This window comes from Giraffa tippelskirchi, chromosome 9 (genome assembly GCF_054371585.1).
Source record: "Giraffa tippelskirchi isolate mGirTip1 chromosome 9, T2T-mGirTip1v1.2.pri, whole genome shotgun sequence".
In the NCBI taxonomy this organism is placed as follows: Eukaryota; Metazoa; Chordata; class Mammalia; order Artiodactyla; family Giraffidae; genus Giraffa; species Giraffa tippelskirchi.
The window spans coordinates 57,437,176-57,451,416 of record NC_137283.1 but is presented as its reverse complement, the minus strand read 5'-3'; the positions used below and the strand labels follow the sequence as shown (position 1 = coordinate 57,451,416).

General features: G+C 50.7%; 2 protein-coding genes and 1 long non-coding RNA gene across 8 annotated transcripts in view; 2 read left to right on the top strand and 1 right to left on the bottom strand.

The window, feature by feature from the left end:
* RUVBL1 (RuvB like AAA ATPase 1) overlaps positions 1 to 6,630 on the bottom strand; it is a 32,124-nt gene extending 25,494 nt beyond the window's left edge. For 2 of the 4 annotated variants that reach the window (XM_081526597.1, XM_081526596.1), the window contains exons 1-2: positions 6,432 to 6,630; positions 2,788 to 2,874 (exon numbers count right to left, since the gene is read on the bottom strand). In XM_081526597.1, the coding sequence (XP_081382723.1) occupies positions 2,788 to 2,874; positions 6,432 to 6,572 (228 nt within the window). In that variant the 5' untranslated portion in view covers positions 6,573 to 6,630. Of the gene's footprint in view, positions 1 to 2,787; positions 2,875 to 6,339 lie in introns of all 4 variants that reach the window. The other 2 variants (XM_081526598.1, XM_081526599.1) reach the window with 2 other exon arrangements.
* A 175-nt stretch (positions 6,631 to 6,805) lies between these two features.
* LOC145520342 (uncharacterized) lies at positions 6,806 to 9,623 on the top strand. The gene is made up of 3 exons (XR_014064419.1): positions 6,806 to 7,833; positions 8,162 to 8,345; positions 8,995 to 9,623. It is a non-coding gene; the product is annotated as an uncharacterized LOC145520342 (long non-coding RNA).
* A 3,856-nt stretch (positions 9,624 to 13,479) lies between these two features.
* Positions 13,480 to 14,241, top strand: part of EEFSEC (eukaryotic elongation factor, selenocysteine-tRNA specific) — a 111,764-nt gene continuing 111,002 nt past the window's right edge. For all 3 annotated transcript variants that reach the window (XM_081526595.1, XM_081526594.1, XM_081526593.1), the window contains exon 1: positions 13,480 to 13,801. In XM_081526595.1, coding sequence (XP_081382721.1) covers positions 13,498 to 13,801 — 304 coding nt within the window. In that variant the 5' untranslated portion in view covers positions 13,480 to 13,497. The remainder of the gene's footprint in view (positions 13,802 to 14,241) is intronic.

Genomic DNA, 14,241 nt, shown 5'->3' with positions numbered 1-14,241 from the left:
TGGCACTTACTTTCAAATGGTTCAGACGTAAAATACAGAAAACACAAATGTCACAAAATATTCACCATTAGTTACCTACGAGTAGGGTACAGAGGGGTTCATCAAACTGTTGTTTCCACTCTTTTGTAGATTTCAAATTTTTCAAAACGAAAAATATTCAATGGACGGTATTGAAGAGTAGCTTTCTCACAGGTTACAAGGCAGATTGGAATAGAGGTCTAAAGAAGCTACTCAGAATGCAGCAGAGTCAAAGAAACAGAAAACATAAAAGAGGTTCAAGACTCTGAGGACAAACTGAGAGGCTCTGGCCCAGGGCACTTCAGGCTGGAGAACTCGCTGCAGGGACTGCTCTATGCTCTGCAGGATGCCCTGTAGGCCCCATGGCCTCCACCCACAGATGCCAGCAGTACTCACTGCCCCACCAAGTGTAACAATCGAAAATGTCTCAGGACAATGCCAAAGGGTCCCAGAGGGCAAAGGTGGTCCAGGCGGAGGACCTCTGCAGTGGAGCGTCACCTCACTGGACTTCAGGAGAGGAAAGAGACCAGAGAAAGGCAGCAACTGAAGAAAAGGCTAGCCAGTTGATTAGACATATTACATACACAGATCTGTATCAAGCAGGATAAATGAAAATAAATCCACTCTTTGACATACCACAGTGAAACACCAAAACCAAAATATCCCAAAAACATCCAGAGAAAAAAGACAAAATCCTCAAAATTAATCTTCTCAAAAGCAACACTAGTAGCGAAAAGGTAGGAAATACCATTGAGAGAAAGCATCTGTCAGCTGAATTATATATCCAACAAAACTATCTTTCCAAACAAGGGCAACACAATTAACACATACCTGACTCTGCCACCAATAAACTTCTAGAAGGAACTTTCTTAACGATGTGGTTTAGGAAGAAGAAAATGGAAGGAGCGCAAAGGTCTAAGATATGAAAAGGAATGCTGCTGCTGCTGCTGCTAAGTCGCTTCAGTCGTGTCCGACTCCGTGCGACCCCATAGATGGCAGCCCACCAGACTCCGCCGTCCCTGGGATTCTCCAGGCAAGAACACTGGAGTGGGTTGCCATTTCCTTCTCCAGTGCATGAAAGGGAAAAGTGAAAGTGAAGTCGCTCAGTCGTGTCCGACTCTTAGCGACGCCATGGACTGCAGCCTACCAGGCTCCTCCACCCATGGGATTTTCCAGGCAAGAGTACTGGAGTGGGGTGCCATTGCCTTCTCCGATGAAAAGGAATAGTAAGCAAATAAATGGTAAATACAGTGATGAACCTGGAGAAGAAACGGCAACCACTCCAGTCTTCTTGCCTGGGAAATCTCATGGACAGAGGAGCCTGGTGGCGTCTAGTCCACGGGGTCGCGTGGAGTCGGACACGACTGGGCGACTAACACACACAGTGACGGGCAGAAAGGGAGCTGAGGCTCACGTTTACAGCCCTTTGAAGTTGACTTGTCCACAAATACAGCGCTTCTTCCTCAACTTAAAGACACCAATGTAAGATATACCGTCAATTCAATCATGACTTCAAAATGATAAAGTCATCATCTTACAACTACCCATTTAATAACTCTTCAACAGGGAGGGCGGTGCTACTGCTTCAGAAAGGCTAAGGGATCTGCCTGGGGTCTCAGCACCAGGGCTGGAACCTCTTTCTTTACAAGTTCACTTCCAAGCTTCTCTTCTCCTGCATCAAGCGAGTGAGTGAGTTGCTCAGTTGTGTCCGACTGTTTGCAACCTCATGGACTATATAGTCCATGGGATTCTCCAGGCCAGAATACTGGAGTGGGTAACCTTTCCTTTCTCCAGGGGATCTTCCCAACCCAGGGATTGAATCCAGGTCTCCCGCATCGCAGGCAGATTCTTTACCAGCTGAACCATAAGAGAAGCCCAAGAATACTGGAGTGGGTGGCCTATCCCTTCTCCAGCGGATCTTTCCGACCCAGGAATCAAACCGGAGTCTCCTGCATTGCAGGTGGATTCTTTACCAACTGAACTATGAGGGAAGCATCAAGCGGCCCTCTTAAAGAACAAACAGGCCTAGATGGTGTGTTTCAAGCACCCGGCCAAGCTCCTTACAGATACCACAAGCTGTTAGGCATCTTGGCCTAGAAGGCCCTTCTCTTTCCTGCAAAGCCAAACCCTCTCCCAGCTCCAAGAGCAAATGTCAAGCCTCAACTCCTCCAGCCATACTAGCCCAAGTGCCACCTTCTGCTGCAATGCCAGTTGCATTTATGGCCAGCCGATGCCCTGCAGCTCAGTGCTCAACTGAAGACTTTCCTGCTGCCATGGTTTCCTCTCCGCCCTGGAGAGCCTATGAGGCCCTTGGAGATAAAAATCCTTGAAGATAAAAATCTTTTCCCCTTCTCCTGCCATCTCTCACAGCCAGAACAGTGTTGCGTCAAGTCAGCATTTGGAAAATTGCCTGCTGACCAATTTTCTTTCCCTCCCAAATAAGATGTCACTCCCAAGATTTTATGACGCCCTAGGCCAACAGAAATGTATTTCCAAAGCAAAGGAGACTTGAAAGAGATAAAAGACAAATTACAGACAATGAGACCTCTCTGAGGACTTCATTCTCTTTTCTCTGGAGGTCAGCCAGGATAATTTGAATTTTAGAAGCATGGATTTTAGATACTCAATTGTATTATTGCACATCAGTTTTAAAAACATACATATAACCAATTCAGCTAAACAAAGACCAGTTAAGACACAAATTCAATTTGGTTTAGACATTAAGATCAACCTCTTGGGCAGATTTTTAAAATGAGAGAAAATGAGTACCTTGCCAGTTCCAGGAGGTCCTGCCAACAAGACAGCTCTTCCAGCCATTTTCTTGCTTTTGATTAATTCTACTATCACACCACATGCCTAGATACCACAATGGAAAGAAATAGTAAATCAATATTAAAATGTTTCACAGGAGGAAAAAGTCTAGTCTCTGGTGCACACAATTCACAGACTCATTCACTGAGTACCAGGACACCACAGGGGCTGTTCTAGGTGCTGGAGGCCATGAGGGCCACAGAGCTCCTGTTCTAGTGGAGGAGACAAACACAAAATCACTATGAAGAAAAAAGGGCAACAAAAGGGCAAGTGGCTGGGGGCAGAGGTTACTCTATAGAGTGATCTGGGAAGGCCTCTTCGACATTATATTTGATACATGAAACTCCAGGCAGGGCAGAAGTCAGTGTTCCCGGCAATTCAAAATACAAGAATGAGCTTGGCACACCCAAGGGACAGAAAGGCTGCATGAACCAGAGTTCAGAAAACAAGCAGACAAGGAAGATGAGGTTGTGGAGACAGGAGGGGCAGAACTTAGAATAGGACCTTCCAATCCATAGTCAAGTTTGGATTTTATTCTGTGTGTAATGGGAAACCAGCGAAAAAGTCTTAGGCTACATGTCATGTTCTGAAGATTTGTTTTTAAAGATTCTTGATAGCTGCTATATGGAGAATGGAAATGGGAGCTGTGGCATATACTCCAGGGGCCCTCTAGAAATTGGAAATAAAACTGTGTTTATATGTTCACATGTGCATTTTTCCAGGGAGAGGATCCACAGCCTTCATTAGATTCTCAAATTAACCTAAGTACTAAGTACTAATTAACACTAAGTACTAAGAATCAATGACATATTCTACTAGTTGGCCATCAGTTAACTATCCCAGAATGCTGCAAGCGAATGCTGCAAGCGATGTTTAATCTATGGCATCATAAGCTCCAAGAAATGCCTTTCAAATCCTCAAGATTAAATTATTTGTTAGCATATTTTAAATATTCTGAGTATTAAGCCATTTTGTACAGCATATACATTGTGTGTGTGTGTGCGTATATATATATATATATAATCACATACATCCATATGTATAGTTGACCCATGAACCCTTGAAGTTGGGATGCGCAATCTCCACACAGTCGAAAATCAGCACATAACTATATAGTCAGCCCTCCATATCTGTGGTTCAGCAGCCAAGTGTCCTAATACTTATATACTGAAAGAAATCTGCATATGGTGGACTCATGCAATTCAAACCCATGTTGTTCAAGGGCCAACTGTATACTGACACATACATGTATGTACATACACAGAAATTCTATAAATGGGTTACTGATTTTGTGCATTTTAGAACATTTAACTATATTGGAGCAAGGCTGAGAAAGTCACACTCCCTGAACACCTATATCTTGAGACTACATAACACAAGATTTCTTACACTGATTTAAAGCATGACTCTCTACAAGGTGCATTCTATTTGTCTCAAGGCAGGTCACAGCTTTTCTCCCTGGGCAGTACCTTGCTGACAATGTCTTGTGAATACATCTATCTCTTCTCTCACTTTTCCCCATGGACTATGGAGATATACCTTGCTCTCACACTTAGACAGCCCCTCAAAAACACAGGATCAAGGAAAGCATGTGGATGTGCTCTATCCCATTTCTGGCTCAGATGGAAAAGCACAGTATACTTACACAGCCTAGAAGATATTCTTCAGAGGTCGCATTTTTAAAAAGATAAAAGAGCCACTGTGGTCTTTCCATAGTAACCTCTGATATAATCCTCAGCATTGGAACTCTCTGGGCAATTCAAAAGAGGTAGAAGACTTTTCAAGCCTTGTCTATGTACTCTTATTCACACACTTCCTTTTCCCTTTAATATTCCTCCATTTAGGCTCCTTCTCTCCAGTAAGATACTTCCAGTGAATTCCAAAATTTAAAAAGTATGAACTGGAAGGGCCTTTAAAAAACTGTAACTCTCATTTTTTCAGATGAGGCTATTAAACATCAAGGAGGTTGGTGATGTGACCAGACTCAAACAAGGACATGGTAGCAGAGGTGGGATGACTAATAAATCAGTACATAAATTCTGAGTCCCTATAATAAGCCAGGTTCTGGATATTTAACACCACCCGGTCTCTATCCTTGGGAAGCTCATATTCATATGGAGGCATACAGCATCCGAGTTAAGAGTATGGATTCTGGAGTCAGGTTGCCTTGGCTTTAAATCCTAGGTCTACCAATCACCAGCTGAGTAATCTCAGACCCATAACCTAATCTCTGTCAAACACAATTTCCTTATCCGAAAACAGAATTCATAACATAGAGGCACAAATGCTAACGGATTTACGGTAAAGTATACTAATGTCTACAACGGAGTTTGAAATGGAAAGGCAGATTGCTGGATGGATAAATGAGCAGATAGAAGATAAAGCAACAGTGTAAAATGTTACTTGTAGAAACCTGGCACACAGGTACACAAGTCTTTCAATTTTATCGTATGTCAGAAAAGTGTCATGAAAAAGTAGAGGAGGGACAGTATAAGGATGGAGGGGAACAATAAGACAATGGAAATGGGGCTGCTTAGCACATGGAGATCACTCAACAACTATTTGCAGTGACAGCCTCTCAGACAGCTGAAGCTGGATAAAGAGAAACTTCAGTCACCTTAATCCTGTCACATTTTCCCCTCTGGAAGGATGGTGTTCAAAAGGAAGGATTCTCTTTGGCCCTTTCTTAGCACAATTAGGCTAGAGAGCAAGTCTTAACCTGGACTTATATAGCTGCTGAGCCACAGTAGAGGTCCATGGGCAATGGGCTGAGGGGGACTGTACTACAGAGAGAGCACTGTCTCAGGAGTCAGAAATACACAGGCACAAATTCCAGTGTTACTATTACTAAACTGAGTGGCCAGTGGATAGTTGAAGTGACGTCTCCCACCCTGAATTTTTTCATCTACAAAAAAAAACAATTAAAAAGAAAGAGCCTGAATAGTTCTGTGATAATAATGTAGGTGAAAGGACTGGGCACCATCATCACTTACTTAGTAGATGTGGGCTTTAACTGGAATGGTCAAAAAGGACTCGGTACCTGTCACCTGCCAAGGCTGGTCACTTTCTGACTTTAAAATCCCAGAGCCTCCCAATGCGCTCTCAGAAACCCCAATTTGGGGCCCGCAGAGGCCCCCCAGAACCAATCCCCAAAGTCTAACACTCCTTCTGTTTAGCGGTTTAAACGTTTGTGTCCGAAACGCAAGGTCGGGGAGAGCAGGGATTTCGCCCGTTTTCTCCCCGCCGACCCCCCGCGGCCGACCCCCGCGCCGCGCCGACGGCCTGGGCCCAGGTCCGCCCCGCCCAGGCCCACTTCAGCGCCCCCACCTCAGTTCTCACCTCAGCCCCGCCCCGCCTCAGCGCCCCCAACTCAGTCCCCATCTCAGCCCCCGCTTCACTTCAGCGCCCCTACCTCAGTTCTCACCTCAGCCCCGCCCCACCTCAGTCCCCACCTCAGCCCCCGCCCCACCTCAATCCCCACCTCAGTCCCCATTTCAGCCCCACGCCCACCTCAGCCTCACGCCCCGCTTCAGCGCCCCCGCCTCAGTCTCCTCACCTCAGCCCCGCCCCTCTGCCCCCGGCCCCGCCGCCCGCCGCCACACCTCACGCGCGTTCTCCTGGCCCACGAGTCCCGAGGCCGCTTGCTTGGCCAGGCCGCTCTCGTCCAGCCCCAGCCCCTTCACATGGCTGTGGGAGGCGATTCGCTGAGTCTTAGTGGTGCTCTTCACCTCCTCGATCTTCATCCTGTCAACAGGAGCCCCGGAGCCCGCAGAGCCCAGGCAGCGCGCACCCTGTAACCACGAGGCCGTTACCAGGCGGTTGGTCCCTGCCCGCCTAGGTCGGCGCCCCATTGGCCGCGGTGGGAACTCCTCCGCGCCCTATTGGCTCCTGGCTGCGTCCGTCGCGGCTGCCGGGGAGGCCCCGCCCACCAGCTTCCGGCGGTGTCCTGGGGTTGGCTTCCCCCGCGGCCGGCGCTTCCTTCCTGGGTAGGAACTAGAAGGGCGGCACTGTACCTCACTAGGGGTGCGTGTCTCGCTCTTCTCTGCGCCTTCCGATCCGTGAGCGCGTTCGAATCGATACAGCTCTGCGGAGCTCAGATTCGACCTCTGTGGTGGAGATGAAGAGACAGGTTTAGAACTTAAGCTTCGACCTGCGTCCTCTGAGCTGTTTTCTGACAGCCACTCCTCTCACCGTCTTCGGGGAGGCCGTGCTGAGCTTCCTCAGGGGGCCTGTCCTCTGCTTCCCCTCTCCTCCACCTCTCCCTTTACTTAGATTATGTTGTCTGTGGGTGACGTTTAGTGTAATTCCTAGTCCGGATGAAGATGCGGGCGAAAAGAGGCCCCGCAACTCACCCGAGAACGCGCAGCAAGTAATCAGCAGTTGGAATTCCTGCTGAGGACTTAAGGCATGGCAGCCTGTGGAACTCTCATCCCATCCCTCAGATTAGACGGTCATCCCGCGGCTGCGTCCTGTCTAGTTCCATGATAATGTCAGCGCTGCCTGGAACAGTGTACCCTTCCCATCCACCCACCCGTTCAACAAACATTTGTTTGCACCTGCTGTGAGCCAAACACTCCAGCGCACTGGGATACAGACTTAAATACAAAATCTCCAGCCTTAAGAAGCCCAGTCCGTAGTTGGGAAGCTTGCGACAGTGAGGTGCCAGAGCAGGTACACCGGTGTGGTGTGCAAGCCCAGAGCAGGCCACCTGGAACAGCTGGACAGCTGAGGAGGGCACCATGAGGTGGTTTGGTGATGCCTGCACGGAACCCTGACGGTGGGTTAACGTCCTCAGAAGCAGATGGTGCTTTGCCACGTCACAGACAAGTGGACTCAGGTCCAGAGAAAGGAGGGACTTGCCCAGAGCTCAGGGGAGCTTTGCATCAGGGTTGAGACAGACCTGAAGTCAAATCCTGCTGCAGCGGTTGTTGACTGTCACGTCTCCGTGTACTTCTCCATCATAACTTTTGAGTCTAGGTTTCCAGTTACTTGCATGACTATCGGGTCAGTATTAGTCTCTCCTACTAAACTGCAGGCATTGTGAAAGCATAGACCATGTCGGTGCTGTTCGTCATTTTAACGTCAGTGTCTGGCACATAGTCTGGCTCATAGCTAAGGCTTCTTACCAGTTCTGGACCCCCACGTACACACAAAGTCATGCAGTTTTACTGCATGTATTTTACACACTGGATCTTACCGGACTTGGTAATGATTTCTGTCAGTGAATGGAAACTTTTATCCCCCACCTCCTCTTCTGCCAAAGCTGTTGCATTTTTTTCCTGCTAAAGAAGGGTTCAGAAATCTGATCTGACCCAGCATTCTCTTTTTGCAGGTGTGGAAATGGAGGCCCTAAAGGAGGATGGAGTTTGTCCAAAATCACAAATTGAGCAAAGGCCTTTCCAGGCCTAGACTCCAGGTCCAGTGTGCAAAGAAACTGGACCTGGCTGCAGAGTCAGGCAGTTCCTTCTGTTTCAACAGAAGATGATACAGCAGGCCAGTCTCCAAGGTGCATGAAGGTAGGTGAGGCCATAGCAGTAGACATGATTACTATGGCTGCCCAGCACCCTTCTTACCTCCTGACCCCCCTCACTCTAATTTTCTGTAGAGAACCACCCTTCCCCCACTGAGCACCTCATGGCTTAGATGGGTTGGCCCTGCCTCAGCTTTGTTTCAGGGATGGACACGGGACCCTGGCCTGGCCTATCAAAGTGTCCCCTTGTCCCCAGAATAGTGATTGGTTCAGAAATGTGAGCAGACAGTCCAGTGACACTCAGTCCTGTGCCTTTACGGGAAACAACAGGAAAGAGCCTTGGGCCTGGGTCTCCAGGTCATCTTTGCCACTTCATGGGAAGACTCCACCTGAGAATGAAGCCAGCACAGAGGAAAGGTCAGCTGGCAGAGACTCCTGAGGCAGTCCTTTACGTCCCCAGATCCAGCCTTGCCCCACTTGCAGGGTGAACAGCGTGGACCTCGGGGCTTAACATGGCTCGAGTTAGGTTTCCATCCGTGGGCCTGTGCTGTGACATATACAAGGGACTGCGTGGACGCTGCGTCCCAGCTTGTGCCGTGTTGGTACCGGCCTGCTTGCTGGCCCGCCCGCTCGCTCTAACCCCTGGCCCTTGCTCTTTCACTGCCCATCCCTTGACCCCTCATTTCTTCATCCAGGCTTGATCATCTCAGCTGCTTGGTTTCCAGTGCTTCTGCTCCCTCCTTGCTTTGAATTCGTTCACATCTGACCTTTGAACCCACAAGTCCAGGTCAAGCCTGCCTCTGCCTTCACCACACCTTGAGAAGACTGCTGCGTATGGAGGGAGGCAGTCACTCAGGGGCCTGTGGAGCCACACACCCATCATGTTCTCCAGCCTCAGCTGAGTGCTCAGACCGTATCCTAATAGGATATTTAATAATGGCCTACAGTAATCGAACAGTGCAGCACTGGCATAAGGACAGACACAGACCTATGGAATAGAATAGAGAATCCAGAAACAACCTCAGTATATGAGCAGGGGAGCCAAGACCATTCACAGGGGAAAGAGTGCTGAAACTGTACTTAAGTTTTGGTGACTTTGGGCTTAGCAGAATTGACTGTATTGGGGGCCTGTTGTCTTGTTTTTTTTAACAATTTCCTCCTTCTGATCAGTGTCTCAGCCTGAGAGATGCAATAAAAATTTTAAGGCATTAGCACTACTCTCAGCTAGCACTCTGGAGCCCTTGCAGTTTCTGCTGAACTTCTGTGCGGTGCTGACAGCTCATGATGTCACATTCTTTAACTCAATAATTCATTCTTTTCCTGACATTTCAGTCTCAGATCATTTGCTTGGTGGTTAGCGGCTGCGAACACACGTTTAAAGCTTTTGAAAGAATACAGTGCCCTATGAAGATAATTAAGATGATTATAAGCAAGATAACTCCCAGGGTCTGGGGTACACTTCAGAGCCATGCCCCCCAAGATCCAAACCAATCACAATCAAAGCCAAAGAAAGTCCCTGTTGAAGGAGGCCCCCTTTTAAGCTAATTGGCTTCGTCTCTGGTCTTATAGTCCCACATTCTCACCAGCATTTGGAATGACCTCCCTTTCCGATTGTTGCCGAGGGCACTGGTATGCTTGTTATTTCATCTCCAGGTTGACTTCTGGGGACAGAAGGGACAGATGATTTTGCTGGCACCTTGGAGGTGGTGCAGACACACAACCAAATAACGTTGATCCACAAAGTGAGAACATTGCTGCCTTTTTAATCCTTTTTTTCTTTTTTTACACTTTTTTTTTTGCCTGCACAGCTTGTTGGATCAAACCTTGATCCCTGACCAGGGATTAAATCCCGGTTCACAGCAGTAAAATCCATGTCCTAACCATTGGCGGCCAGGAAATTCCTGTGCCTTTTTAATTCTGATTCAGTGAATCTTAGGAGGTGAAGTATGACTCTCCCTTTTTAATACTTGCTAGTCTCACTTTTTATTGAGATTTTTGTGGTTCCCACCTATTTGTGGCAAGTGATAATGTTTTTCCGTGTATAGGGAAATACTTTTATTTAAGTCAAACTTAAAGAAAACTATGTATACCTGGATCTTGCATAAATGATGAAGATGGCTCATATCATGGGGGTTGAAGAAAGCTGACATGAAACAGGGATCAGCTGGCAGGGAGCAGAGAGCCTGAACAAGTCACCTCTTACGGCCCTCCTCCCTCTGCTGTGAAACAGCCCTAACAGCACCTCCGTGGGTTATCAAGAGAATTCAGTGAGAGCTCTGGCATCGGGCTTGAGCACTGGAAGCGGCACAGAGAGTGCTATTCGTGCTCTGCAACGCAGAGGCACGGGCTCTTCGTCCCTTTGACATCTGCCTCCTGCGTGTGTGCTGCCTTCCAGTCATCTGGCCCTGCTTTCCCCGGAGGACTCTCCTGGGAATTGCTGTGGAGCCTGAGTCAGCCAGCCTTCTCTGCTGGGACCTGTGTCCATGCCAGCAGACACGCCCCACTGCAGCAGGGGAACCTGGCAGTAAACGCTGGGGAAGCAGCTGAAGCCTGCAGGTCCCGAGGGCTCTGGCTGCACCCCTCCCCCACCCTGTCCCACTGGTGTCACGTGGCAGCAGGGTCAGAGGTCAGGGGAGCATGGTCTGACCAGAGGACAGGTCCTAAGGCTGTTTCCCGTGTAAAGTTTTAGCTGTCAGACTGTGATCTTCTGACCAGGTGGGAGGGAATTATGAGCCATTCACTAATTTAATAAATGTGAAAATAGTCTCCACAGTCTAGTTAAATGTCCATATTCGTTTACTATGTCTGCAGTAACCAGTTCCTACAAACAGTGTCATAAGACAACTCACATGCATTGTTACAGTTCTGCATATCAGTGTCCAAAACAGGCCTCACTGGGCTAAAATCCAGGTGTGGGCAGGCTGGGTTCCTTTCTGGAGGCTCTGGGGAGCTCCCACAGGCTGGGTTTTCCAGCTTCTACAGACTGCCCACCTCCTGGACTCATGTCCTGCTTCCACCTTTAAAGACAGTAACGGCCTGCAACGTCTTCTCATTTTGCCGTCTCTGGTTCCTTTTCTCCCTCCTCCCTCCCAGGGCCCACGGGATAATCTGGGGTAAGCCTCCCCCCCTCAACCTCATCTCAAGATCTTTAACTGAGTCACAGCTGCCAGGTCTTGTGGCCATGCAGGCCAACACTGTCACAGGTTCCAAGATGTGGACATCTTTGGAGGTCACTGTTTTGCACGGCCAGCCTCCCCCGCAGGGGTCCCATCACAGCCCAGACTGATTTCCACAGGTTTTAGTCCGTATCAGAGAGCATACTTTTGTACTGCTTGTCCTGGAAAAAGACTTCAGATTTTTCTCCAATTGTGCGAACTTGGGTCACATGCTCACTGCCGAACCAGTGGCCATGTCTAGTGAAAGGGACCCGAGTCTCAGGTCCATGCCTGGAGCTAGAGTGGGGTCAGCCCCCATGGCGACCAGGAGGAGAAGAGCGTGATGCCTCCGAGGACAGCTGAGGAGGCTTACAGGAGAAGAGGGAGAGGGGGACCCCTGCAGACCTTAAAGAGCTCGTAAACGGGGGACACGGGGTGTGATGCCAACTTGTGGGGACCAGTTCTTGCCAGGATATCAGCTCCCGCCCTGCAGCTACGGGGGCATTAGCAGTGCTGCTCAGCGTTGGCAGTGCTGTGGAGCACAGTGGCGGCCTGGTGACAACCTGATCCGAGGTTAGTACGGGACATGCCGAGGAAAGTACATGGTTAACACAGTCACTGGCAAGGTGGATAGCCTCAGAGAAGACGGAAATTTCCATTTCACTCCTAAAAGAATCTTTAAAGCCAAAACTCAAATCAAAGAGCAAAGTATAATAACTTCCTCTGGGCAAATTTATAATTTATCCTGGATTAAATGGCCTTAATGAAGTTGAATTAATTACTAGCTGTTTGTAAAGAACTTTGAACTACCTTAATACAAAATAGCATTAAAGGAACAGAAAAGAACCAGCATTGCATTAACATTAAGAAGAAATCCCAAATAATCGCAGTTCTGCAGGCCGCTCCCTGTCAATCATTTCCCAGGGACTGGGCCTAGCCTTGGAACTCAGGCTGGGACTCAGGAGTTTGCAGCAGAAGAGGGTATCTTTGTGGGCTAGAGATTTGGAGGTGGCTCCACTCAAACAGTTTGCATGAGCCAGTCTTGGGGGCAAGCAAAGATGTGCAAAGGTCCTCAGCTCATTGGGACGGGGGTGAGCAGCAGAGCACCAGGCTGGTCTAAAGCAAAGTGGCTTCCCTGGGACAGAAGCCAGCAGTGGGACAAAGGACAGAGAGGCAGGTGTGATGGGACCTGCATCTTGCTGGCGACAGCACTCCAGTTCCTGCAGGGTGTCCCTCACACTCCTCCTGGCACACCTGCCAAGGCAGAGCTCTGTGCTTCCCTGCTCCATGCCCGCACATTGCCGCCCCCAGGATACAGTCTTAATCTGGCTGACTTTCAGACAACCCAGAGCTGCCACCTCCTTGGCGCTTGTGGAGATGGGGCTGGACTCCCCCAGGGGGCTCAGGCCCCACCCCGAGGCCCACTGCTGGGGAAGGAGCTGCGTGTGAGCCAGCTGCGGTGGGACTGGAGACAGGAAGACCTGGCACCGCAGCCCTGCCGCCGGTGAGCGTTTAGGTGTAGGTCATGCCAGGTCATGGCTGCAGCCCACAGCCCCAAGACTCAGGGGTTCACCAGGCAAATGTTCCTGGGATTTCCTACAGAAACACTCCTGACAGGCGGTGCTGGTAGTCCTAGCCGGTGTCGCTTGGCTGAAGCTGAGCAGCGGCACCTCGTCCGTGCAGGACCCCTCTGGGCACTTTAAACCCTGCCCATCTCTCTCCTGAGAGCCACCAGCCGGGCCCAGGCAGGCATTTGGAAGTGTGGTCCGCGCCGCTGACCGTGGGCCACCCCTTGCCTGTGGGCGTGAGGGCCGCGGACCCAGCCCGCGCCCCGCACGTCGCGCGGGGAGAGCGCCGTGTCCCCGCGCGGTGGACGGGCGGCGCCCTCGAAACGGGCGAGCTAACGTGAGGACCGGCGGAGGGCGGCCCCGGGCTGCCTGGGCTCCCGGGCGGGCGGGCCGGGGCCGGAAGCTTCGGCGGCGGAACGCGCGAGCCGGGCGCGGGCGGCGGCGGGGCCGGCTTAGCGGGCGGACCGGCGGCGGCATGGCGGGCCGGCGGGTGAATGTGAACGTGGGCGTCCTGGGCCACATCGACAGCGGCAAGACGGCGCTGGCGCGCGCGCTCAGCACCACGGCCTCCACCGCCGCCTTCGACAAGCAGCCGCAGAGCCGCGAGCGCGGCATCACGCTCGATCTGGGATTCTCGTGCTTCTCGGTGCCGCTGCCCGCGCACCTGCGGCCGGCGCCGGGGGCGGGGCCCGAGCCCGAGCCCGAGGCCGAGCCGCGGCTGCAGGTCACGCTGGTCGACTGCCCGGGGCACGCGTCCCTCATCCGGACCATCATCGGCGGTGAGCGCGGCCGGGGGCCGGGGGCGGGCGGGCGGCAGGGCCGCCCCGACAACCCCGAGCGTTGCGGGCCTTTTACCACGTGTGTTCGTGACACGCTTGTCCACTCGTTCGCAGCACAAGTTGGGGAAGCTCAGAGACCCGCACGGTGCCCGGAAGGCGTCCACTCGCTGTCCCCTGGTGCCCTGTTGCCGGTCCCGGGGGTCGGCCGCCCCCCTCCTCGCGCGCCGTTTCTGTTTCCCGGGAACTCCACGTGGAGACAGGGAGTCTGTGTATAGGTCGACCCCTCCTCTTCCTGTTCTTCCTTTTCTTGTTTCTTTTGTAAAGAAGGTGGTAACACCACATGCAGTATTTCACTGGATACTCCAAGCTGCCTGTCCCTATGTGTAAAGCAGCTACCACTCCAGTGTTCTTGCGTGGAGAATCCCATGGACAAAGGAGCC